General features: G+C 42.5%; 1 protein-coding gene across 1 annotated transcript in view; it reads left to right on the top strand.

Moving 5' to 3' along the window:
- MYO18B (myosin XVIIIB) overlaps window positions 1-26,726 on the top strand; it is a 1,784,667-nt gene that overhangs the window by 1,736,711 nt on the left and 21,230 nt on the right. Inside the window, exon 43 of the mRNA XM_069620271.1 lies at window positions 24,844-26,039. Coding sequence (XP_069476372.1) covers window positions 24,844-26,039 — 1,196 coding nt within the window. The remainder of the gene's footprint in view (window positions 1-24,843; window positions 26,040-26,726) is intronic.

Below are 26,726 nucleotides of genomic sequence, written 5' to 3'. Positions count from 1 at the left end.
CAATCGCCATCTTAACTTCATCCAATGTAAAATCCTCCTCCAATAGCTCTGAATCGTCCACATAAATCCTAGTTAGGTCTACTTTTCCCAGAAATTCTGCACCATCACCCGACACCTCCAGTTCATTTTTGTAAAGTTTCTCACCAAGAGGATAACACACACTGCCGTCTTGAGTCCGAATTGACGGAACAGATCGCTCAGCCTCCCGCTTCCTCAACCTATATGCCAACCACCTGTCACATTTTTCACCCTTCTCATAATAGGCGCATTGCAAAGAAAAGTTACTCCGATCAACATGCATCTTATTCTGATAGGTTGTCATGTGGTTCAATTGCAGTGACTGGTGTTACCATTTCCCACTGTGTATTTAGTGTGACTCTGGCTGTAATTTGTCAAATTATCACAACATGTCAGGTGTTTACCCTTTCTGCCATTAAGTATTTTAAAGACTCACCTCCACTAATAAACGATCAACTCCCCGATAAACAATTGTGTGCTATGTGCGTGTTAACAAAGGAATGCAGGAATGTGATGAGATAAATAACTCAGAACTCAGAAAAATAATGAAACTATACAGACATCAAAATTGTTGGCTTTTCAAATTCTTATTTGTCTATGTACTGCATGCCATGGGAGTTGCTTCAGAAGTGTATCGGTTGTGTTCCATTGAAGGAATGGAACCTTAAGACAATGGTAATTCTACATTAGTTAGGTACATTGTCCTTTTGTCATCCTCTTATCTATGGCTCCTAGCTTCTTTGCATTCATTGTGCCTCATTACAAGAATGGAGGTAGCCATGCCGCTATTTGCGGCATGGCTACCCCCATTCCGGGTATCGGGTCCGGGTTCCCTGAATGGGGAATTACCGGGCCATTCCGACCATGGAGGGCCCAGTATTTCCCCATTCAGGGAACCCGTACCACGTACACCCCCATTCCCGTTTGAGCGCCATAGCTCTCAAAGGGAATGGGGAGCATGCTAACAACGGGTCCATTAATGACGGCCCCGTTGTTAGCATGCTGGACCGCTCGCGGGACCCGCTAAGGATGCCTGGTTTTACCAGGCGTCCTTACCGGGTCCCGTGAGCGGACCTCGTAATGAGGCGGTGGGGGCTTAATGGGGCCGCAGCTCTACCGGCCCCATTAAACCCCCTACCGCCAGGTTCGTAATGAGGCCCATTATGTTTAGAACACCTCTATTTGTAAGACTCAGTAATGTTTTAATTAAATGCAATACGGTGAGGGTTAGAAAATTGTCCAGATTGGCAAGAAAAAGTGGTACCCTTCATAGGAGCAAAATAGAACTAAACTCTCAGCTGGCCCTGACTTTCATTATCAGATTCCAATAGCTCATTAGGTTAGATGTGTGTGTCTGATAAGTGTGTCCAGGCTTCAGTCAGTGGCCTGAATCAAAACAAGGCTGACTCTACCACTCGTTCTTCAAAGGTCATAGAATTGATTGACATTACATTTGACAACACTGGCATCTGTTATTGCAGTGCTTACAAGCAGGAGGAATCTTGCATGAAATGTTTGTTTTTATACGATGTAATGTAATTGTTACTATAATTGCCTACATGGATATATGATACACCTCTTCCTGGCTCATGCAACCCTGTTGATGGAACGTCGACCCTAAGCCAAGCATAGTTGGTTGTTGGACCCACCCATAATCTGATTAAACTCTTGATTTGATTGTTGCTCAGTGGTCCATGGTCTTATCTGAGCCATCCTTTTTTTCTATTTGTATCAGGTGGCTGTTTTATTCATGCTTCACTCTTAAGACTGATGACCGTGTACCCAATGTCTCCACATGTTTTAATTCCAAAAGCTCAGACCAACCTCTTCATCTTGTGCATAAGGAAATGCCCCCTGTTACACTTCAAAGGGTTTTCCTATATAGACTGGGACATGGTTTTTCACTGAAGAAAACTGTCTTTTCTTCTGTGACTTTTCAATGTGGATCCATGCAAACTTAGAAAGACCAGATGCGTAAAGAGCGTGAGCAAATACTGGGACAACAAAATAACACACTAAGCTTTCCAGCCCTCATGGATTGGCTTTTGCAAAGCTGCTTTTAGTCAATAATAATGGCAGGGGGTTGGTGGGGGGACAGAAAGCGTGTCAATGTCTCCATTTCCACTAATCACACCAGCAGAAAAATATGTGGCCTTCCAGATGTTTCCATAAACCTCTCTGCACCCGGACATGTATGTGCCCCATCGTGACAAGTGTTAACAATGACCTGGTCCTTTCATTAAATACCCAGGCAGGATACTGTTCCATAGCCTCCACCTCTTTCTACTGCATCTGTAATAGTCATTGGTATTATATTTGTGTTTCTGCTGAATTAAGGGGCACTGGCATAACTTACACTGATTTAAACTCACCGCTCAGGGACACTGGTGCTGTTCCCCTTCTGTGCACCTGCTCCAAGAGCCCCCTTTCCAGTTCCTGTAAGGCTACTTCCTCTGGCTGTTCTTGCAGACCTGATGTGCGTACTCCTGCTCGGATTCATTTCCTGCTCTGCTTTGCTCCACTGTTTGGCTCTGGGAGATGTGCTTCCGTTTGCTAGGCGCCCTGTCTGAAGGTATATCCTCACCTCCCATCCGGCTGCCCCCAGTGCCGATCTCACCACCTTCGTACACTGCGATTGCCCATGCCGGTTGCCATGGCGGCTCCTGTTCCTGATTTGCTTGATCCCTGTGTTGGCCTTTAGGAGCTCTGTGCTGCACCTGGTTCTTGTGTGAGGTCACATCCTATGCAGTTGCCTCCAGTGCTCCTAACTCTGTCCTGCTGTGTCTCTGCCCAGCTCTGGCGTTTGTGAACCCCTCAAGTTGCTGGGGGGACGGAGGGGATAAGGCAGTGCAGGTTGTGTGGGTTCCTGTGTGCATATGCACTTCACAAGCATAGGGGCTGGGCTTGCACAGACATCCCTAGCCTTTTATATTCATAGGATAATACAGTGATCAGACACACGTTTCGTAGCTGTTCTTGTATATAAAGAATGTTCATAAAATACAAAAAAATACAATTCTGCTGCTGCTTTTCTCCAGCGGAAAATAGAGCAAAGTCAAAATCCATGATCAGAACACAGGGGTTCATCTCTCCCAGAGGAAAAGAGCACTCCATTCTCTTCTTCACTTGCTCGATTACTTCAGTGCCTTTAGGAGCATCGCCACTGTATGATCCTTTAACTTCCATATTTCATATGTTGATTTGCTTGGCCACAAGTCTCAACTCAAGTTACTTCGAGGGTCATAACAGGCTAGCCGTGGATTGCTTTATATTGTTCTCTGCACGGTGCATTGGCAGGATGTTACCATGGCAACTCCACAATTCCCTGGGGTAAAATGGCGTAGTCTCTTCTGTGTACAAGCAACATTCTTTTTGTACATTGCTTTCAGTATATAGTGTCGGGGAATTGCATTTATTCCTATGTATTGCAGTTGGGATGTATGTTCTGATTCTCTCTGTTGGTTAGAAATCTAAGGCTCAGGATGCTGAGCTTGGGTCATTGTTCATGAACGTCAATGGCTCGGTATTCCAAATGAAGCACAGCCATGTTCATACAGTAAAAACGATGGAGTTTGCATATGTGATCCCAGAACGCATAACACTTTCTGAAACAATAAGACTACTTGTTGTTTTTTCAAGTGTAGGAATAATTATACTTATTACTAAAGCACAACAGCCAATTTGCTGGTTATTTCATAGTGCATGCTACACCTGAAAAAATTGCAAGTCGTAAATGATTTTGTAAACCTGGAGCGTAAAAGTGAGCCATAAAACCAGGTGTACGTGATATACATCTGGATTTTATAATCATCGGGATTTCTATGCAATGCGGGGGCAGAATAGGGACACAAGGAGTAAATGACATGCCTGCTGTGCATACCTCCTTCATCTGTAAAGAGAAAAGGGTTTTACACCTGCAGGAGATTTTCATGCAAGCAGAGAGTTAATGGATTCCTTGGAAATCCTCATGTTTTTACCACCTGCTAAAAGCATGCGGGCTACAAAGGAATGCATTGGAAATGTTGGCTGCCAAGCGGCATTACCATGTATTATTTATGGATTTTCATGCCAGCACCAATGCTGTGATCCCCAAGGGGTCCACCTGATTATTGCACCAGGATAAAAGCAGGCGGACCCCACAGAGATCCAATGTACACGCTCCATGCCATGCAAGGGTTTACTATTCACTGTGAGCGTGCAAGCATGGCAAGTGGCGCTCACAATTACAATTAAACTCCCCTCGACATGCTCGTATGTCAGGCAGGTTTTAATTGTATTTTTGAACACTGCTTACCATGCGCGCATGGTAAGCAGTGTTCACAATTGAAATTAAACCCTCCTCTTGCGAGCATGGCAAGCGGCTCTCACAATGAAATGTAAACGCTGCCTGGCATGCCAGCATGCCAGACAGTGTTTACTCGCTTTGCACTGTGGAGTGCAAATGTGAAGGGCTAAAGGTAGAATACAGCTTCTATGCCACCCTTTCCCCTTTACATTTGCACCCCGCAGTGCAACGACTAAAATGGGGCTGTGGGAACCCGCTTACATTCATAATGGCTCCATGATGCCATCAAATTAATAATTTCAAGAACATTTGTACCAAAGAGTAAAACCAAGGTCTAAAGGTGATTTTGCCTGTTTCAACTGCTTTGTTTTACACGTTTCATTGCAATTGTAGATAATTGCATGGAAGAGACCCTACAATCCATAAGTGCAAACGTTAGTGATCCCCTTCATGCAATTAACACTTTTTAGGAAATTAATACAATTGTCTGCAAGTGTACAAAGGGTCTCATTTTGGTGAGGGGCGTAACATTAACGTCATGCCCCAATTTCGTCTATTTGCATGGCGCAGAGGAGAGGCGGAAGGCAACTTACATTTCCGCCGCCTCCCTTCGTCTCCGCCATGCAAATGGTCAAGCAATTATGCTGGTATGCATTTCCATGCCAGTACAAATGGAGGAGTCACTAAGAAGGCCACAGTCATAGGAATCCATTGTAAATGCGTACATATCTCCATTTGCATTGCGGAGCCCAAAAACTCACAGCAAAAGGTGGCATACACACTTGTGCACCACATTTTGCACTGCACTTATGCACTCAGTGTGCACATGACCAAAGTTTGGCAGGAGGGACCTGTGCACACCAAAATGCATGTGTACAAAAGTATGTTGGGGACTCCAATATGAGCCCAAGAGTGACTTGCATGGAGTCATATTACTCCAAAGAGTAAATTGATCAGAAGACATGATTTAAGTTTGTACTATTGCACAGTTGCCGAGTAGGAGCAAAAAATATAAATGTCCTCTTGCGCCAACCCAACTGCACACCTAAAAAATGCATACCATTTTCATGCTGGCAATACAGAATTAATTTCCCAAAATCAGGCAGATTCCATAGAGATCCTTTGTAAATGCTTTGTGCAGTTGTTCATTGTGCGAGGCATTACACTCTTTGTTTCCAAATGTTCTATAATCCAAATAATGTATACATGAAGAAGATGACCCAAGTGGAGTTTCCTAGCCAGTAAATACACATTCATTTTTGTCCAAGCACTCAGGGCTTTGGGGCATGTTTGCACTAAAATACAGAAGGGATTTGTATACTCAGTTTAATATGCTTTTGTTTACTTTGATAAAGTGTCCCCTTTAATAAAAAAAGGTCACATTAGCAGTTCAGTACAAATTAATGCACACTAAAGCTGCAAGAAATACTATGATGTATTGAATTAATCTTCAACCCATGAATTATGGGTATACACAACAGATTAATAAGTGTAAAAAGACTAATCCCAGAACTGCTGAACTATTCCAGGAAACTGGAAATACAGTACACTCCTTCTAGAGCTGATCTTGCACATTTGACCTTGATAGAATATACTTTAAATTGAATGTGCATGTATTACAGAAAATCTAAGGGCTAGGTGCAAGAAAAATGAATAGATTATTCAAAGTGAGGGTTTTGGTGTTTGGTGGTTGTTACAAAGCCCTGTGGAAAAGGTCCACACTGGGAACTTTGTGATATGGTATATTGTGCACACAATTCCTATGCACCACTAAAGAAATCAACAAGCAATAAATACACTATGGGCTCTATAGCAATGTTTAAGGCATAAATACATAATGAAGGTTTCCAAGGGTATACTCCAGAAAGGTATCTATGGGTTGACTTACTATAAATATTCCACCTCACCCCTAGGTGAAGGCTCCAGCCAACCACACAAGCAACCCAAAGGGTATCAAGGCAAACCTCACAATGCACGAGCTGGTGGGGATATCCCCTCACACCTCTAAAATAACAAACTAAAAATATAATAATAATTCTTTGAATAAGGCCATACAACATAAAACAGTTCATTCACTCCTCCAAAACACTCACCCTTTCAACCCAGCTAACCACATCAGACTCCACACACCACACATACACGGCTACTTTACCCTTACCAAAACTAAATAGTGCTCCTTCAATTCCCCCTGCACAGCTGGATGACAGAACCACACCTTTGGGGAGCAGACTGGCCTTTAACCAATATGGTGCCTATAGACCTCTCATTATTTTTGTGCACAAAAGACTAGTCCCCTCAGAGAAGCGCTGCAGCTGATTTGTGCAGATAGGAAACCCCCTAACATTTCAGAAAGCCTGGGCTCCCTTCGTGGTCACATAAATGTGGGGTTGAACCTTTGATCTCTGTAGCCAAAAGTAGGCCCACCTCTTAAGTGAGTGCACGTTTGTCCAGAAAAGCATGTTTATTGTACAAATGGCTGAGAGGAGCTAGATGTAGCAGTGGTGGAGTCAAACTAAACCGAGTCTCCTCAAACCACACAAGTTTGCACATTTGTATACATTTTTCAACAAGTAAAACACTCCCACCTATTTTATTACAAATCATCCCCTGCACATGATTGGTCAAACCAATAAAATGAATGTAATTTCCTTCTATTCCCACTCTCTCATTGGACACATGTATTTAACTACCATCCCGTTTCAACATATATTTGCATAAACTCATATTTAAAGCACACCCCTTTGTGGGATCTTTCCATGGTAGGTCATGACGTTGTTCCATAGTTACACATTCACACAGCAAACATAACTCATTACAAGTTCCAACTGGCCGGGGACCTCTAACCCCGAACATGATGCACATCATCTTTGCAAGGACACTTCAACAATATGAGGAGGGAGAGACACAACAAAGTTCCCTTTGAACTGGCGATAAATATCGTACCCATCCAGACTTGCTGTCATCCTTATTTCACACTAATTTACACAACTACTAATTCAGCATGCATTTCCTCTGGGCACATCTTTGTCATTCATGAGAACTCGATCGAAACCCATACACCATTTGTCAACTTTGCCCTTATGCATCCCGGTTTATTACTCAGCCCCAAACTGACCCCAGCAGGTGGCTGGACTTCTCTGTATAATGAATAACAGGCTCCCATGTACTTAAAAAGATTACATCTCCTCCTAAGTCATAAAAACCTGAGCCTGGTCGTAGCTGAACATCTGATGTTATGGCAGCTACTTGCTGCCTTTCCTCAACCGTCAACCTTGCTCAAACAGTTTTCCCAGTCTCATAGAGTTCATTTTGCCACCCCAGGCTTCAAAGCCTGCACATTCCCTAGCTATGAGAGGACTTGTGGCATACAGATTTGTGCATTCACCATGTACCCTGTGTACCCCAACTGTCCCAAACATATTTCCTTAGAAGACCCCAATGTATGTATGCCTGTACATATGTTTTCAAGACTACTGCATCCTCTCACAGTGATTACTCCATTACAAATCTCCTTTCTAGTGTGCGCTTATGAAGCTCCTTGCTGCCCACATTTTAGGCGATACTTATTGCATCAGCAGTTTGGATATTATCTTGCTGCACACTTGCAAATCTAAAATGCATCAACTTAAACACAAGGTAACACTAAAAGTAACACTCATCCCTTCCTTATTAACTACACTAGATACATGCTAAATTGCAGCATCGCATCAACATTACATCACCTCATTCAGCAATATGCTGCATGCAACATGAACCCTTCTTTCCCATTGAGACCTTTATCGACCACCCCAACAATATTCTCTCATACAGTACTACCACAGAGTCCCAATATATCAACAACTGCCCTGATGTTATCCTAACCATCCCTATCTATATATAGATATATATATGTAAAATTCAAAGGTTGGTTGTGGGTTTGTAGTACATAGCATTGTTCCTTATACAATTTCTCACTATTTCAACAATCTGAACCACATTTTGCAAAGTTACCTGTTAGGACTCTGCGGACATTACTGGATACATGACATTTGGACACCCGACCCCTTTCCCTGGATTTCAGCAAAGCCAAAATGTGTTTGTGGGTTGTGGCTTAGTGAAGCATTGTTCCTTATACAATTTCACACCGTTTCACCAATCTGCATCACATTTTGCATAGATATCTGTTAGCTCCCTCAGGACATTACTGGCTACATGACATTTGGACCCCCCATGTCTTTCCCCAGAATTCAGCAAAAGTTAAAATGTGTTGCTTGGTTTGTGGCCTGCCACCAAAGCCATAAACCATGTTCATTGGGAAAGGAAACAAAAAATGTATGAGAGGTGATGCACCTGAGAGGTAAAGCTGAAGGCAGGTATCATTTCAGACGTTTCCAAATGTTTGTCACATCAGGTCGCTATGGGACCTCGAAAACCTTCAAGGCCCTAGGATGCACAATTTCCGAGATATTTGCACCGCAATGCACTGCAATGAAATGCACCACATCAGGTAAGGTGGAACAGCAACCTAGAGGATCATTCATTTCCAACAATTAATGAGAGTGTTATCATGTCTGTCTACAGAACACATTTGGAGAAAGGTAACTTTCGCTAGTGTCTTATGAACACAACCTGGGATTCAGGTATCAAGTCCCCCATATCGTTATTTAAACTATTTGCTAAAATTTTGGTAAACATTTTAATGTTCACATTGAGCAGTAAAATTTGTTGATCATTTTCACATTTGTTGTCGTCCCTGCCTAGTTTATGAATCAATGTATTCAATGCCTCCCTCATGGAAGGATGCAAGCCTTCATTTTGCAAAATATAGTTATGTAAATCACATAGAAACGTAGTACAACCATGATTCATGAAGATGTAAGCTCTCCTTTTGCATGTTCTTTAGGTTGCAAAGGTGCTATATTAGTATGAGGATGTCTAGAAAACGGCTGGCTCTCTAAATCGATCACTGGAAATGTTCATGGAAAAATTGACGCAGTACATGCTATTGACTTTCTTTTGATCATGTACTGGATGGTCCATTCCTAGTAATCATTCAGTGGAAAGTGGAAACAAAAGGGAGAAAGAGAATGTGGTGGTGAGAAATTCTTTAGATGATGGCTAAATTGCCAGGACCAGTCTGAATGGGAATGATTTTCAATACTTTTACATCAAAGTGCTTGGTAAGGCGTTGCCCATGAGGAGAGGTTGGAATTCATACTTAAGGGATGTTTGTGACAACCCTTCTGGTGAGCACAGAGTTTATGGCAAATAAGTAGCACTTTAGATGATTGAACATTTCAATAAGACACCTGCCTATAGGAATTTACTGTTAATTAGATGGTATGAGTGATTCAAGTGTGTTGGGGCTCTTAGAGAATCGTTTGGAGCTGGCAGAGGTATTATTATCAGTCGTTTTAAAATTAATATTGTAATGACATATAGTTGTGATACATATAATGTTCATACGGCAGACCGTGTTGAAAAGAGCGTTTTGCATAGTACCATGGGCACAAGAACATCAAGTGAGAGTTGCATGCCAGAGTGGTTCGCGAGCATGAATAATAGAGGAATGGATATACTATTTAGCACAGATAGGAGGGACTGTGCATGGGAGTGGCATCTGAATATATCATTCATTTCACTTTCAATGGTTATCTCAGGAAAATAAAAAGAGTGAGCTAATACCCTGAGGCACATGGTGACCTTCGGCGGACAGTGAACTTCAGAAATGTATTTTATTGTTTATTTTGTTGCGTAGAGCGCAAACGTAGCTCAAGAGCAGTGGTGGACCGCTTTCCAACAGGAGATGGCCAGAATTGGGTATATAGTACCGCGGTACAGTTGCTGGAGGGAGAGAGAGAGTTCTATTTGTCCAGCAGTGAATGATGAACACGGACCTATCATGTAAGATAACAACAGTCCGAACTTTACAATTTATCCTGCATGCCTGTGTTCATCAACACAAGTAAAGCACAATTGTGTCAATGCAATCACATTTTAAGTAACGAGATAAAAGAAGACACAGCTGGCACAGATACAAAATAAAAAAGTAACTATGAATGCAGTTAGAATCAGACAATGGATTTAATAGATATAGGGCCTGATTTTCAACGCATTTTTTCATCTGGGAAAATCAGACTAAAACATGCTTTGTAAATCATGCCCATATTAAATAGTTTTGCATATGCTAAACAAGATGTTGCAAGATGGCCACCACAGTTCAGTCGGCTAAGTTGCTTTTCCTTCCTTTCTTAGCAGAGCAGTTTTGGAGGCAACACATAAGGTGATTGTGCATTGAGCGAAGCCGATTTCATTTTTGAAAAAGGTACAATGTGTATCCGCCAAGATAACACATGTCTTAGACAAGCTCTGAAGTGATAAGGGTATCATGTAAAGTCGATGGGAGCAGCTTATCAGAACTACTGCAGCAGCTATCATGAGGAGGATGGTGGGTTTCTTCCTAAAACATACAATAGATAAGGGGAACTCTTAGAGAGATGGGTCAATACGTTCAGAGCAGTGAGAACTGGAATTGCTTGTCCTTTTCATTATTCGATTGTTTGCTTTCTTAATATCTATTAAGTTGCGTGTAGCTGTTTGTTCCAAAGGTGACTGGGGACAGATTTTTTTTTTCTTTTTTTTTTTTTTTTTTGGACATGATTTCCTTTAGATTAATGCAGTAGGGTTCAACATGCATGGAAGTGCAAAATGCAGTCTGACCTGCCCAAATTAGGGCAGATGGGCTCGAATTTTCTTTTTGTCTGAAATCAGAGGAAATACACACTGCAGCGGGACGCGATTGCCATCCAGCAAGCCAGTTATTTAACGCAAACATTAGAAACAGAATTCAACAAAGCAACTAACATTAAAGTGCAATAAAGTACGGACCAAGCAGGCAAGTCGGATACTAGGGTCCAATTAAATGTCAAATCTGCCCCCAAAGCCAGAAATGCAAAGGTTTCCTAACCAAGAGCATATTTCGAGTCTGGAAAGAGATGAGTTGGAAACTATTGCAGGAAGTGGAAAAGCTCCAAAAGAAAACACGTCTGTGCATAGGGGATCTGTGAAAACCAGGAACCTCTAAAAGATGTGTTCCTGAATCTGTAGTTAATGACTTCAACCAGAGACCTGACTTTACGTACCAGCTAACTGTATGCACGTGTATCACGTGACAAGACAGGGGGTTTAACATTCTGGCATTCAAAGAGAGCTAGTTTAGTAGTCTCAAAATGGTGGAATCTGGAACCCAAATATAGCCCGACTGCAGCATGAAGAAAAGTCTTCAGAAGTGCAATCGTGGGCTTGACTAGAGCAGGCCATGTTAAACCGAATCGCCAGTATCAAGCCAAGAAGACTACAGACTCGACAATGAAGAAGAAATCAGAAGCAGGGAGAACAAGTGAAAATTATAATTTTTAACACAACAGTAAGTATGAAGCAACAAAGAAGACTGTTGCCTCTACTAATGTGGGATACAACCGGGACAGAAAGATACATCTGATACTTGCAGAGGAGGTTCAGCTGATAGCTGCCTATTGCTTGCATGAGCTGTAAAGGAGAGGTGTATTCAGAGAAAGGTGGTGCATTGGTTAAGGGAAGGGGTGCAACTATTCAGCTGCATGTCTCTGAGGCAGGAATCTATGGCCCTCATTATGAGTTCGGCCGGTAGCCATGCCGCTATTGGCGGCATGGCTGCCGCCGAAATCACATCCGTGTCCAGTTCCTCGGAATGAGGACTTACCGGGCCATTCCGAGTTCGGATGGCCCGGTAATTCCTCCCTCAAGGACCCAGACACGGTCCTTCCCCATTCCCTTTTCAGCCCCAATAGGGCTGAATGGGAATGGGAGAGGGAGCAAACAATGAGCCATAACGAGATGGCCCGTTGTTTGCTCCCTCTTCCCCTCGCGGGATCCGGCAAGCACGCCTGGTTTTCCCAGGCGTGCTTACCGTGTCCCGCGAGGGGACCTCGTAATGTGGCGGAACGGGTTGAACGGCACCCTCACCTTTTACGGCGCCGTTTAACCCGTTCCGCCAGGGTCGTAATGAGGCCCAATGTGTGAAGCAAGCAGACTGAAATAACGCCTCGCCGTCACATGTGCAAAATCAAACATGCTTTGTGGATATCTAAGGTCAATCCAACAAATGACTTTTGATACTCAAACTGTCCATCTGAATGGTGTACAATATTTTTGCTGTGCATTTACAGATGCCATTACCTTTAAGGCCCTCCACCTGACTAATGTTAGTCATGTTCACATTACAACATTTGAACTTTTATACTTCTATTGTTAAGTGTAAAAATTGATGCTTTAATGGTAATGCACATTATTGATGCAAGACAAGTGCTACATTTGATATGACTGACATAGCCTTTGTTCATAGCCTTTATCAATACATCACTATCCCAACATAGGTATACACTCGTAACTACGAAAGGGAGGCACACACCTTCTACAAGTAAGTAGTGATGCAAGAATAGTCCCACAGGACAAATTGTCCCTGTGTATTTTGAAATTAGGCCAATCTGAATTAGCATCAGAGAATACCTCTCAAAGGAGACACCCTCAAGGGATGGGCCCTGATTTCAGAGTCTATAACTGGATTTGTGATTAATCACAATGCTAGCCTTGTTCAATATAGATACATGGCGAGAGTAATTGGATGCATAAGAATGCCTGTGCTTTTGGGTGCAGTGACATTGTTAAACTGTAGGACATGGTGTTGTACATGTATCCTTGCACTAATGTCAGATCTTAAATATATGGGATAACCTGATTCAAAAGAAGACGACCCCTCAGACCACGTGCCACACTATTTAATGACTAAAGGTGCATCAGACGTGCTTCGCTTGGGAAGTACGTCATGTTAGCCAGCTCGGGCAGATGGAAACATTTGGAGTCTGGGTGGACAGCGTATAGTATGGGTCACACCTGGCAGATAATCACTTTTGAGTCACGCAGACTCCTACTCCACACACCAGACCGATGGACAAGTAGGGCAGACACCTAAGAGTCTGAGCAGATAGACATCTATGTGTATTGTTTCGGTTTTGGCGCATATTTTGGTGGAGGTGTAAACACCAAAATATTGCCAAAACATTGCTATTGTAAAAAAAAAACTGTAAAGGGTACTTCATGAGCAGTGTATGGCTTTGGCATGACAACTTGCCAATGCTTGGTGATAAAATGGTCGAAGCACCATTTGGGCCTTGACCCTCTCGCTCAGGTCTGTCAGCCTGCTGCTGTTGCCGGGGTGCTCTGCAAGCTCTGAAGTACGGGCAAAATGATTGCACTCTACTGCATGCCACTTGTTTTATTTTGTATTTGTATGTACTAATACTTTTAGGAACTTAAACTCCTGTGGACTATGTTTTTATTAATTCGGCTGCAGAGTGATCTGTTTTCTAGCCAAGTGTCATCACTGACGCATGCATCACGTTCATGAGTCAGCGCGTAGCCCAGGCACCAGCAGAAGGACAAGGGCCCACACTGATCGAAGCAACATCGGATCAAGAAATAAGGGTTAGAGTTATGTATGGAGTGATAGGGTCAGGCACGCTAAGTGCCGACCTTCGCCGGCATCCCCCATAAAGGCCGGCTAGCAGTTTCTCCATTGTGGTGGATTTTAGTGCCACATCTGGCCATTCATGGGGGACTTTGTGCTTGTTGGGAGCGAGGGAACTCTGTGATCTTTAGCCTCCCAGTAACGGTTACTACAGGCTTTTGTGCCACGAAGGCCCGTTAACATAATAAAGGGGCTTTTTTTTCTGATGTGCAGAAGGATGGAGGTCGGCAGCAGGCCGACAGCTCACTTTGTGGGCGCTCGCTTTAGGTTAGCTTTTCAGCAATAGGAGGCGTGGCAGTATTCTCCCCCCTATTTGGAACTATTGGTTCGCAAGGAAGGAGTGCCCGGGGCAGCTTGCCCGCATGTAGAGTGGCAGAGGTTGGTTGCCATTTGTTTTAGCGGTGTGGCATTGTGCGACAATCATCAGGTGGGGTGGACTCATGAAGGTGGTAAAAAGACTGTGGCACTGCAGGATGAAAATGCTTATTTTAAGATATCACGACTTTGGCGGTAACCCTTAAATCCGGGGGTCGCGCTATTACTGCCGGATTTAAGGGTCCGCCAAATCAGGACTTTGGCGGATTTCACCCCAGCTCTTGGCTGGGGGGAAATCCGCCAAAAATTCGCACTATTACCGCCGGCGGGAAATCCGCCGGCGGTAAGAGTGCGAATTTTCCCCATTGAGCCCAATGGGGAATGGGGCATTCCCGAATGGGCTCAATGGGGAATGAGGAATTACATTACCACCGAACTTGTGATCCGGCGCTATTAGTGCCGGGGAGTTTGACGGTAGGGCTAATATCGCCGGCGGTAATACCGCCGGCGTTACCGCTAAAGTTGTGATCAGGCCCCTAGTAAGGAGTTGGGAGGTAGCCCGTAGCGCACATTGGTTCTACATTTATTGAACAAATGTGCTTGCCACCTGTTGACGGTGGTTATGGGCCTCTCTGTGAATGTCTAGAGATATCAGCATCCCCTATGTGTTTGCTGAGGGCCTGGCATGGTACAGCGCCATGTAGGAGGTGTAGTTTGCAGGGCATCGCGACCATAGAGAGGGCGGGATGAATTGGGTGGCAATTACGCACTGTATTACGGTCCATTAGGAGCACGGCCCTTCCCGGTAGCATTGGATGTATTGGGGAGTGAGATGTATGGGCTTGGGCACCGAGATACGGCCGCTGCATCCCCCAGAGTGGTGGTGTGTGTGTGTGTTTTGGAGGCACAGCATTTCCCAAATCAGGCAGCGCTGGGTTGCCATTAGTTACGGTGTGTGTTCTGCTTTGCCTGGTATTGTTGGTAAAACAATGGATTTTCATCGGTTGTCTGTCACTCTCGTCGCAGAGGTTCATCTGTTCTGTGTATTTCGGGCAATCTCTTCATCTCGTGCTTTTATTTTGTGGCACGTTGTCCGCGTTTATACTGAAGGCAATAATCGCTTACACGCCGTCAATTCCCCCATTGCTGTCTGTGCGCATTTTGGAATATTGCTCCCCCAAGGCGGCATTTTATTACTTATCAGACAATGCCCTCTTTTGATGACCTTTGCCCTTCTCTGATCGTGATGCACCGAGTGGGGGCCGCACGCCGAAATGTATTATGCAGTGTAATCATTGTCATGTTAACAACGATGGCAAGAATCGGGGCTTTGCAGAGGAGCAGTATTTAGCATGGCATTACATTGTGTGCTTACTTTTTTGAGATACGGTCCCAGAATGAATGTGGGACACGGCCATGATTAGTTGGGGCTTTTCATGGGGCATTTATAATGCGCGGATGCCGCAGATGGTTGCCTGTCGGCTCCAATTCCACCCACAAGGAGCGCGAGAAGTGATTCTGGGGACATGGGACATGTGGAAAAGGATGGAATATGGGGGTTCTCAGCCATGCTGTGTGTCAGATGGTGCGCGCCTCGCATGCCCACGCCACAGGTCATTGGGTAGTTTTGAAGCATGCCAGGGCTCGTAGTCCGCACGCAAATCTCCGTTGCCAGCGCTGCTGGCCGACTGAGAGTGAAGGACTAAGGCAGTCAATCGTGGTATATTCACGGTTGTGTTGTAACAGATTTCTGAGTAAGATGGCTCGGTCTGCACTGGAACTAGCTCTGCTGTGTGGTAGTTGGTTATTGCTGATTTGGGCGCATACCTTTACTACATACCAGAGTATTCAGATTGGACCTGCGTCTGCACATTGCATGCTTGAGCTGGATTCTGCATAGCGCCCACTGGACCTACAGTGCTGCAAGGGTAGCAAAGACACCCGTGCTGCTAACCATCGTGGGAGCTTCGAGGCGCCGTGGCGAAGGTGAAGTGGCAAGCAACCCGCCGCTTTTTGATATTGGCGTTGTCATGGTATTGCTGGTATGGCATTGTTTATTTGTATAGCGCCTATCACAGGCAAGTGTTTCAAAGCGCTCATGGTACCTCTCCTAGGACACAAGAGGCAAGTGCAGCTGCCCATTCTGCACCCCATTGCCACATCGCTGTTGTGGTTCACAGCTAATAACTCCCTTGCCTCCACACGGAACTGTCAATGTATTGGCTCATTTTCCACTACCTGTGCCTAGTTCACGGTGGCTTCTCCAAAAGAACCATCCTGCAGTGTAATTGTTGCAAATCTTTTTTTAACAGAGAACCAGATATGCATTGATACAAGTGCCAGGCAATAATTCTAACGCTCACATTTTCAGAATTCGCAAAAAGGTTAAAAAAAATGCTCTACGTTCAGCAAGCGGCAAATAAACTTTGTCCTTTAAGCTGCACTGCACCAGAACATATAGGAGATGCAAGGAGCGAAAGCAATGATATTCCAGCTCTCTGCACCTGCAAGATTGTACCAGTGTTTCCGTAGCCTTCAAAAGTGGGTGAAAACGGGGGGTTGATTTTCATTAACATTAACATTTTCCATTTTAACACTCGGAGGGCAACGTGTTATGTACTGCTTGATAAAGCCAGCTCAATGAAATCCCTGGAGGATGTGTTTTGAGCAGGGAGTGGCAGGTATTTGGTGGGAATAGCCATAAGGAATAGCACGGCATTGGGTAGTGAGTGAGTGGGTAGATAACCAGACGCCCACAAGCTTTGCGTTCCTACTCACATGTAAACCCCCTTCTAGCTGTTCTCGAATGCGAGGTAAGCATGTCAGGGGAAAAAATAAGGTGCAAGTCAATAGTGTCACAATAGCTGCCTTCACAGGATAATGCTGGCTAATAGAATAGCATCGACGCTATTAGGAACATGGCAATGGACACAATGTAAAGATTTTTGTCAATAACGTTGTAATTTGGTCAATAATAAGACAATGGCCCTCATTACGAGGTTGGAGGTAACCATGCCACATTTAGCGGCATGGTTGCCTCCTTACCGCATACCGGGCCCGAGTTCCGGGCCATGCCAACCTTGGTGGACCCAGTAATTCCTCGTCTGAGGAACCCGGACCCGGTCCATCCCCATTCCCATTCGAGCGCCCAGAGGGCTCAATGGGAATGGGGAAGGAGCTAACAACGGGCCCGTTTACAACGGGCCCGTTGTTAGCTCCCTGGTCTCCTCGCGGGACCCGCTAAGGACGCCTGGTACCGCTAAGGGGCCTCGTAGTAGGGCACAAAGGGATTACCGGCACCAATGTCTTTAACGGTGCCCGGTATCCCTTTGCGTCCTACTCGGAATGAGGCCCCATGTCATGATCAAGTTGAAGATCTGTTGAACATCTTCCTATTGACGTGTTGCTTTGGATGCTGTAAAATGGTGATGTTTTGACCATTTGTAACCTTTGATATCTACCATTTCTTTGCTTCTGTAGACAGCCTTGACAGCTTAGGATAGGGTAAAAAGAGTCTGTTTCTTTTGGGTAATATTGACCACACCACTGAGTACTTTCATTGCCCTCTTTGGACTTTCCAGAACTGCACATGAACCTAAAACACAAAAGGGTTATTTTGTCTTGCTTACTACCCAACTGCTTTTCTTAAACTCACTCCACAGGTCTGGGTGTTTGCTTTCGAGCTGTTTCCTTTCTGCTAAGTACCATGCTATCATACTTGCACAGTTTATCAAATCAGGGACAAAAAAGTACTTAAACTCTTCAAGTGATGCAAGGTGTAAATCCTATTTTGCAGTTCAGACATATCTAATTAATAAATAAAAGCATTGTATCCACCACATGAATGTCCTGAAGAGCAACTCTGAGTGTTGTTTTTTCTTGAGATTCTTTAGCCTCAAATACTTCCATTTTGACCATCATATTCAAATGTGTCAGAACTGTCACAGCATAGTTATGGACTGATTCTGTTTCTAGGGAATCATCTGCTTGTAAATATTTAAGTAACTTATTAGGGTCAGGTCTCATCCTTTCCTTGATCTCAACATGTTCTTTGTAGAATTAATTGATGATACATTTGAAAAGTGCAAGCCGTAGTGACGTGTGTACTTCAATTGCTTCCCTTACACACTTCCCTGATAGAATCTTCAACACAACATTTGCTTCATAAAGAACAGTTAAGGAGGCCTCAATGCCTGTACCATCCAAAAAAAGAACCAATAGCTAAGCTTCACCATTATTATATGTAGCTCACCTGGTCAAAGCATCCAGTTCTTTGACAAGTCTTTTTTAGTCATAGCTAATTTTAAAACAGGCTCGTAAAGCTCAAGATCAAATGTTGCAACATTTTTTGATTCTGGGGTAACAACAGATGGTATTTTCTCTAACGTCTTCATGAATTTGAGCTGTGTTTGTGTGCTTTTTGGGCTGGCATCTATGAGTGGAAGTACACAGACTCTAGTTTCTTATAATGGAATTATTAGCTGACCAAGTTGAAACTGTAGAGAGTGGTTCTGACTGTGTTGCACATTCATCAGTCTCTATTTCGTCAGTGAGATTACAATGTATATCCAGAAACTAGTCATCAAAACATTCTTCAAAATCAATCAACAGCAAGATTTCCACCATCATCCAAAGTAGGTCCTCTAGCCTGTTGGAAACTAAAATAACCTAGATTCATCTCTGTATAATCAGTGATTTGACTGCTTACAGGATACTGTGGTCTATACCCTTTGGGAATGTTGCAAGTCATGTCCTCAGACAGGGACTGAGGAATCTTCTGCAGTGATCTAAGTGGGGATGGTCATCATATTTCAGTTGGCCTTAGGACATCTGACTCCTCCTTCTCCTGACAGACCACCATAACTGTACCGTGGAAGGTTCCTTTAGTATACAAAGTATCCTCAAGGAAGTCAATGTTGTCAGTAGCAGGTTAGACAAATCTGCCTCTAACTAACTCTGAGGCACTGTAAGATCATCCACACTCATCCATGCGTTGTATTACCTATATGACTATCTGTGTCTCAAACCGAAAAAGACTGTGGCATAATGTAAAGAAACTCCCATTCTATGCAGTAATTAAATGATGAATTTGCTACAGATAGCTCTGTGAATTGTGAGACCAACTGCCAGATGTAAGGGCATTTGGCGGGTATGCCATGTGGTAGAAGTGCTCACGCAGGAAACTTGTCATGGTGATAGCATTTCATACACACATCTGTGACAATTTATGAGCCCTATTCATTATAGTGGTATCCCACTTTTCTGAATAACGTTTCATATCCATCTGTCCTTCACAGCACTACTTGCAAAAAAGAACAACTTCTTTTGGGACAACATTTGCCAAATTCACTTCCTCAAAACTTCCAATGAATTTCCATTTTTCACAAGTTAGAACGGTTGTCCATAAAATCGTAGCTGCTTCAAGAAGGGTTCTCATTTTATTCTCAATATCCTCAAAATCTTCTGCTGCTTTAGACACTGCAACATCTGCTGTTACTGTCAGTGAGACTCATGGTTCATTTACCCTTTTGAGGTTTCTAGAAATAATGACAATACCTTCAAGCTCTATGAAACTTTTGATTTGTTTCCTTCGTTATTTTCATCTGTCCTTCTTCTAACCCATTGCTAGCTGCAATTTTCCTGCAACACTTTTTCATTTCCCCATTGGTGTTACATTGCTTTCAAGGAGAAGACAGTTCAACATGTGTTGCTTTGTATGACATTGAATTAGGCTGCAGCTTTCAGCTTAGTGTAGGCTAGCGTCGTAAGACCTTCACTACATGTGTGTTCCAACATAGCTTGTGATATGCGATTTCGAATGCATGAGGTTCTCGAGGATCTGTACAATCAATAAGAGGAATCTTCAATGTGCCATTGTTAGACATTTCTACTGCCCTCTTCAAATAGATGCCTGCTGAATCAGTTGCTATCAAATGTAATTGATTTTTCATTCTTTATTGCAAAAGAAACATGTATTGCTGTTTTACATAGGTATTTTTGATCTTGTAGTGCAGCTTCATTCTTCCTCTTTTCTTCATGGCTGGAGATAGATGGTTGCTGAATCCGTTGTTATCAAATATAGTTTATTTTTTTGTTCTTTAATGCAAAAGAAGCATGCATTGCTGCCGTACATAGTTCTTTTTAACCTGTAGTGTAGCATAATTCTTCTTCTTTTCTTCATGGCTGAAGAAAGATGGTTTTGGCTCACATAACTGCTCTCATTACAAAATTTAGGTTAATCCATGTTTGACTTATGAGTACATTGCTTGTAGCATTCGAATGCCATGATGCTTTTTCATTTTTCAGTTCTTCAGGTGTTAAGTTGCCAAATCGTAGACTTATATTCAAGTATTCATTATTGTTCCACTCAGCTCTCTTCTCAATATACTTTAAAACTTGTTTGTGACATTTTGGATTAACCAGGGGAGATGTATTTCTTTTGAGATGACAGATACAAGGAAAAGTTAGCTTTCCGTTTTCATTTTGTGGCTGGTGGTGGAAGTTCTACTTTTAAATTACTTTCGATATACAAAGGTATCAACGTTTTGAACAAATTGATTTTACTGGAAGATAGAATCAAAGTTCATGCTTCAACTGTTCTTAAACACTTTTCTACGTTTCTTACCAATTAGAAGAACACGCAAATAATTAGGAGACAAATGATAGAAATCATGAAAAACAAACTGCGAACAGAAACCTCTAAACAATAAGACATATCAAATTCTTTTAAGGACCTTCTTTATTCAGTTTTTATGGTGAACAAAAAATGTCCTCAGAAAATGTTTGGTAAAATCAATCTGAAAGGAGTTATAGATCAAATTCTGATTCATAAATTGTAGTGGCAGCCATCTTGTATTAATGACATCACAAAGGCCCTCTTCCACAATTTCAGACAAAACACCTGGTAATACATGATCATGATCAATACATGATTGCAACTAGAAACACTTGTGTACAGGCGCGTATGACATATAAATGGCACTATCTATCGTATGCTTCATTTGCAATGCACCCTGGTATTCATATCTTCCCTTCATTCAAAACCCCACAGAATTACATATGCCCCGCAACTATTTGTGCCTACCATCAGAAATGTTCAGATTGCATTTACAAAGATTCATTGGCCAGCATGCAAAATTAAACATTTGTTCGGTGCTCACAGAAAGAAAAATTAAAAAAAAGATCATGCACGTGAATCTGAAGTGCAACCCTAAATAAAAAAAGTTGGACTAACATTGCAAACCGGGTCTTTGTATATCCATTTCTAATGTTAACAGTAGATATTGTAATCATAAGAAAAATGTCTCTTTTGTCTTACTGAGCAAAACGCATTATACCAAGAATAACTAATATGCATTATTCTCTGAGAGTAGGCTGTAATTTCCAAGAGGGGAAGTCTGGCCCACACCGTTTTCTCTCTTTGAAATAACTCTGTGAGTAACAGGAAGGGAGCAATTACCACCAATGAGGGTTCCTTGCTGCTTTTCATAAAATGTAAAGAGAATTGTAGGAACAATAACATGGCCGTAGATCTTTATAGTTGAAAATATGTCGGTTGTAACATCACTAATTCCATACTATTGGCATATGTGAACAGCAATGAGCACTAGCTGCGGTACTGGTTCTGGTGGCCAGAAAATGACAAATTAATACTTTGCCGAGCTTCGTTTACATTTTCCATGGTGGATTTTGTAACTCCGGATGACGTTCTTGAATACAAGGATTGTAAGTGCGAATCCTGCTCCTGAAAATCTGAATTGTTCATCAGTTCAGAATTGTCTGATTGCAAAACTATGAAATTCATTCAGACGTCCCAACAAAGGACCCATTCGACATTCCGATGTCAATAGCCTTTGCTGCAGCTTAGAATACTTACACGATGTTTGGAGAATTGCTACCTGAGGCGCAGCTACGCTGAAAACAAATGGATTTCTATTTTTAATGCAGCCGGGAGTGCCCATGCTATGAATGAAAAAAAAATACCCATGTTGATTATTCTGCTAGTATTGTTCACAGACTCAGATTAAAAGAGAAAGAAACATGTTTCCGTTGTTGGTGCGAATGTTCCCACTAACAACACGAATCAAAAAAATAAGTCTACCATTATGTAGTGTGAGCTGGCCGGCTCATGCTGGAAATAGAAAAATATGTACATTTCTCAATCAGGCGTGCTGCTAACTGAACACATATGTGCACTATTGTTAACATGTTTGTATTTTCAATGTACGAAATTAACGTGCTCCACTGCAGAGTGGTTTGGGGGGCCGGTTAACGAACCCCGACTAGTTTGCCAACGACTATTAATTGCATTTCATCAGCAGGGATGTCTTCCCTTTTCATTTGTTTGAACTAGAAAGGAATTACCTGTACTGTACAGCAGGGGTCCCCATGTCTCGTCTTATAGCGCTCCAACCGCACACGGTTTCCAGGCTAACCAATGGCCATTGAAGCAATAGCTCCAATTAAAATTTGCTATATGTAAAAGGCATTTTTTTTCAATAGCTGATAAACATGAATGTAATTTTACTCTTACAGAACACACTTACAATGGTCTCTGCTTTACCTGACAATGCCAGATTGCATACTCTCTAAAACAAGTGCAAAAACCCCTCTTCATTTGCACTTAATTGCGAATTGTGCAGGTCACCTTATTCTCAATGATGACCTGCACATTACAGTGGAGCTGAACATCAATGCGATAGGTATGCTGTTTCTATCCTTGTTTGAGACATAGAAGTGCAAGAGGGATGGTAGCTTTTCATTCCCCTGGTGTTTCACTTACAAAAAAAGCCATGGTAGGGTCAGGAATGACCCTGTCATGCAGTCTGCCCCCCTCAGCCTTTTCCAATCAGGGAGGAGGGAGATGCCTTTGTTTTCTGAGCATTATGAAGTGCATCCCATTATTGGCTACAGATGCACTTTAAAATGCACAGAACTACCCCTGTTCTTGTGCAAATGCCCAAAGGAGGAAAATAGGTCGTTTTAATGAGGGCATCCCACCTTTATATACAAGGCAAGCAGAACTCATCACTTGCAGCAATACACGTGTGCGAATCTGACCCCAGGTGTAGCGGTTGTAGGCCTAAAACTTGGGGAAAACAGCCCTCTCTGCAGGCACGCATTTGCTTTCAGAGAAGTGCACTCTTTACATGTTCTGAGTGATAATGCAGCCGCCATGAGCAGAGCATCCCAGACGACATTGATTAATTAACATAGCACCTGCAGCTTTTCTGCCACTTAAAATCCGCCTTCGCACTATTGCTTTTGTTACCACGGAATGATTTCCCATCCACCTGTCCACAGTAATAACAAATGCACGAGCTATTCAGCCCTGTTTTTGTGCTGCGTGGACGGCTTCCAAATTGCACTCGTTTTAGAAAAGAGAACAGATTTTGTTTGTCAAAGCGAAGGTTAACTAGTGTGGGCTCACTGCTTCCTTTCAGTCTCTTATTTTTCTCCCTTGTGCTGGGCTCTTCGTTCTTCCCAGCAGGCTTCAACCATTTTGTTGGCTTGCCTTCGAAAATGTTGTTTTCAGAAATTCAGATCAGTGTGTTCCATTTATCAATCGTTCTTGGCATTTCGCCACACATTTGCTGCATTTTGCTTTCAAATTATAATTCCTTTTTCCTTTCCAAAGAAACTATTGGCAGGGGCTACTTAGCAGTAACATTATTAAGATAAAGCAAGGTTTCCTTGCATTTCGCTCGACCAGTTTTGTAAAGAATAGTCTTCTGGCCAAGGCAGCAGTGTGCGCGCATTCAGTGCGCTGCACTACAATACTGTTTCCTAAGGTGTTTTTTTTTCAGTTCGTTTTTATACAAAGGAAATGATGTAGCCTCACATATATACTTAATAATTTAATTTAAGAAAATGCACATGTGAACTAAACGCGGTATTGAGGTTGATTTTTGTGTCATGTCCACACGCAAATTTAGTTTCCCACCCCATTGCTTCAATCTACTACATCACATTCTCAAACACTTACCCCACACTCCCTCTGGTGAAGTGCTTCTGGTCTAAATATAATGAAATATGCTTATTTTTTATGAGGTATTAAGTTGCTTTTTAGTTCACTTCCAAACCCCATTCTGTTTCCACGACACACGTGAACCCATCACCCACTCAAACATCAGACAAGCCAAACAGAATCTCTATATTACACACTGCAGACTAACCTGCACACAAAAACAGGCCTTGGAATGACCTCTAACCCCACTTCTGTGCCCCTCTACCCTCAACAACTTGAGCTTAACTCTCAAAATGTGCCTCTTTCCCTAACTAATCCAGCACACATGTCCCTAATATAATTCACTGATCCTGATTTACCTGTCCTGTTCTGAAACATATTAGCTTTTTTTTCACCTAATCCCTTTGAACTTTGTAAGGTGGTCTGTGATTCTCTGGGCAGGGCCAAGAATACATATATGTGTGAATACATAAATGCATAAATAAATCTAGCTTTAGTCATAGTGACTGCTAACTGTAGAAGGTAATGTGTCATAATAACTAGTGTCCCAATAATTGTTATTTTTTTATTGTCTAGAAATGCCACTACAATTACTGAGAAACAATAAGAGAGTATAGATGATTATTAGTATGCCTCGCATGCCTTGAATAACCAGGAAATAATTGTTAACACATTTTGTCTGAATATTTACAATATCTATTCTTTCCTATTTAGGATGAACATTGACTTACATGCTCCAGATGTAGCAAGGCCATGTTCTTCAGAAAGTTCTAGAAGACGAGATTATGGCAGCAGGTTGGGTAAGGATGATTCTGACAATCGAAAGAAAACATCTCTCGAAACAATAGATGAGGTGAACAGTATGGATGCATTGTCAGGAAAGAAAAGATCTTCACCATCTGAAGACAAATGTCCAAGTTCATCACTTGCTCTTTCTGAATTTGTGGAAGAATTGCGTAGGAAACGAGCAAATGAAAGGGAACAAGCCTCTTTAGGAATGGAAGATGCATCCCCACTGCCAATCTACCAAACAACTGGAGCCTCCTCCCTTAGAAGATGCAGGACCTTCAATGATGATGAGGAACAATTTCCTCCAAAAGCCAAGTCACCTTCTGAGACTGGTCCAATTGCAAGCAGTACTAGCTTAACACGATCTTCCAGCCTTAGATCAATACCCTCTGATCCGACCCTTTCGCCAGCAGTAAAACGAATGGCACGATTTGGGTCCTGTGAATCTCTTCTTCAGTCCCAAAATATTGATAATTTGAACAAGGGATCATCATTACAGCAATTGGATGATGTCACGTCTTCAATAATAAAACCAAGAAGGCGATGCCTTGAGACACCATTAGAAGAAGCTGCAGAAACTGAATTTGGAAAAGAGCCTCTTGTATTTCAAAATAAACAATACTCAAGCTTTATGACAGAAGAAACAGGCAAAAATCCATTGGTTTGGAAAACATCCGGTATGAGTTATGCTAGAAGTGCTGAAGATTATGATGACTTCCTTCCAGCGGTCCGAAGAACTGACACTAAAAATTCCTTATCCAAATCTAGAAAGGATGCCCAGAGACCACTAAGCGTTCGTTTTGGGGACCTGCCTTCAAACAACAGCGTTACCGACCCCACAGTAGCTGCAAAACTAGTTCTAAGGAAAAGTCCAACAAACATAGATGATCCAGGAAATCATTCGGATTCCTCCTCCTCTTCTGGATCAATTGTTTCTTTCAAAAGTGCTGATAGTATCAAAACTCGGCCCAGATTTCAAAGACTGGAAGGCGAGGGGTGTGCTGGTAAAAGTACACCAAGCGGGGATGCACCAGAAAGTAAACGAGCTGAAGCAGAAGGGAGAGAAGACAACGTAAATAGCATAATGATGAAGTATCTTCGGAAAACAGAGGAGGAACAAGGTAGCTTTGATATATATCTATCTACTTAATGTATGGTTGCATTTCAAACTGATGTGTCAATGGTATATTACTTTTAAAGATACATTCTTCACATATTGCAATACATTTGAACAAAGATGTACTATTCTGAAGGCATTTGGGGGATGTTTGTTTATGAAAAATACGAGTTGTGTTTTCCGTGAAATTCCGTGAAATTGAGAATTAATATCTACATCAGTTTTATTTTTAAAATCCGATTGAGATTATTTCAGTCATAAATATGTTCAACATAAAGGTCGGGGAGTGACAGGTTTGGGGAGCGCTCAATTTCTCCAAAATATGGGTAGTCCAATGCAGCAACCACTGCACAGGAGCTTTTCCCCAAATTCCTCCAATAGTTAATAGCAAGAAAAAGAGTTTGTGCAGTTTCTGATGCGCAGAGGACTCAATATTCAAAGGGTCAAATCCTCAATAGTATAATGAGAGCTCAAACTGTCCTTGAATGAGCAAAACAGTCCAATAACGTGGAAAGTGATTAATTGCGGTCACAGCCGACACGTGTTTCGACCCATAGGGTCGTCCTTAAGGCAAATACGTAACGGGTTGCATCCCTGTTTGGAGTTCTTAGATGACTATTGGGTCACATAGTGGAAAGGATTCATCATGTACGGCTGCCTCTGTGATTCTGCATTTGGGATTCATCCCTCT

This window comes from Ambystoma mexicanum, chromosome 10 (genome assembly GCF_040938575.1).
Source record: "Ambystoma mexicanum isolate Mex_15411 chromosome 10, UKY_AmexF1_1, whole genome shotgun sequence".
Taxonomy (NCBI): Eukaryota; Metazoa; Chordata; class Amphibia; order Caudata; family Ambystomatidae; genus Ambystoma; species Ambystoma mexicanum.
This window is presented reverse-complemented; position numbering and strand designations above follow the sequence as displayed.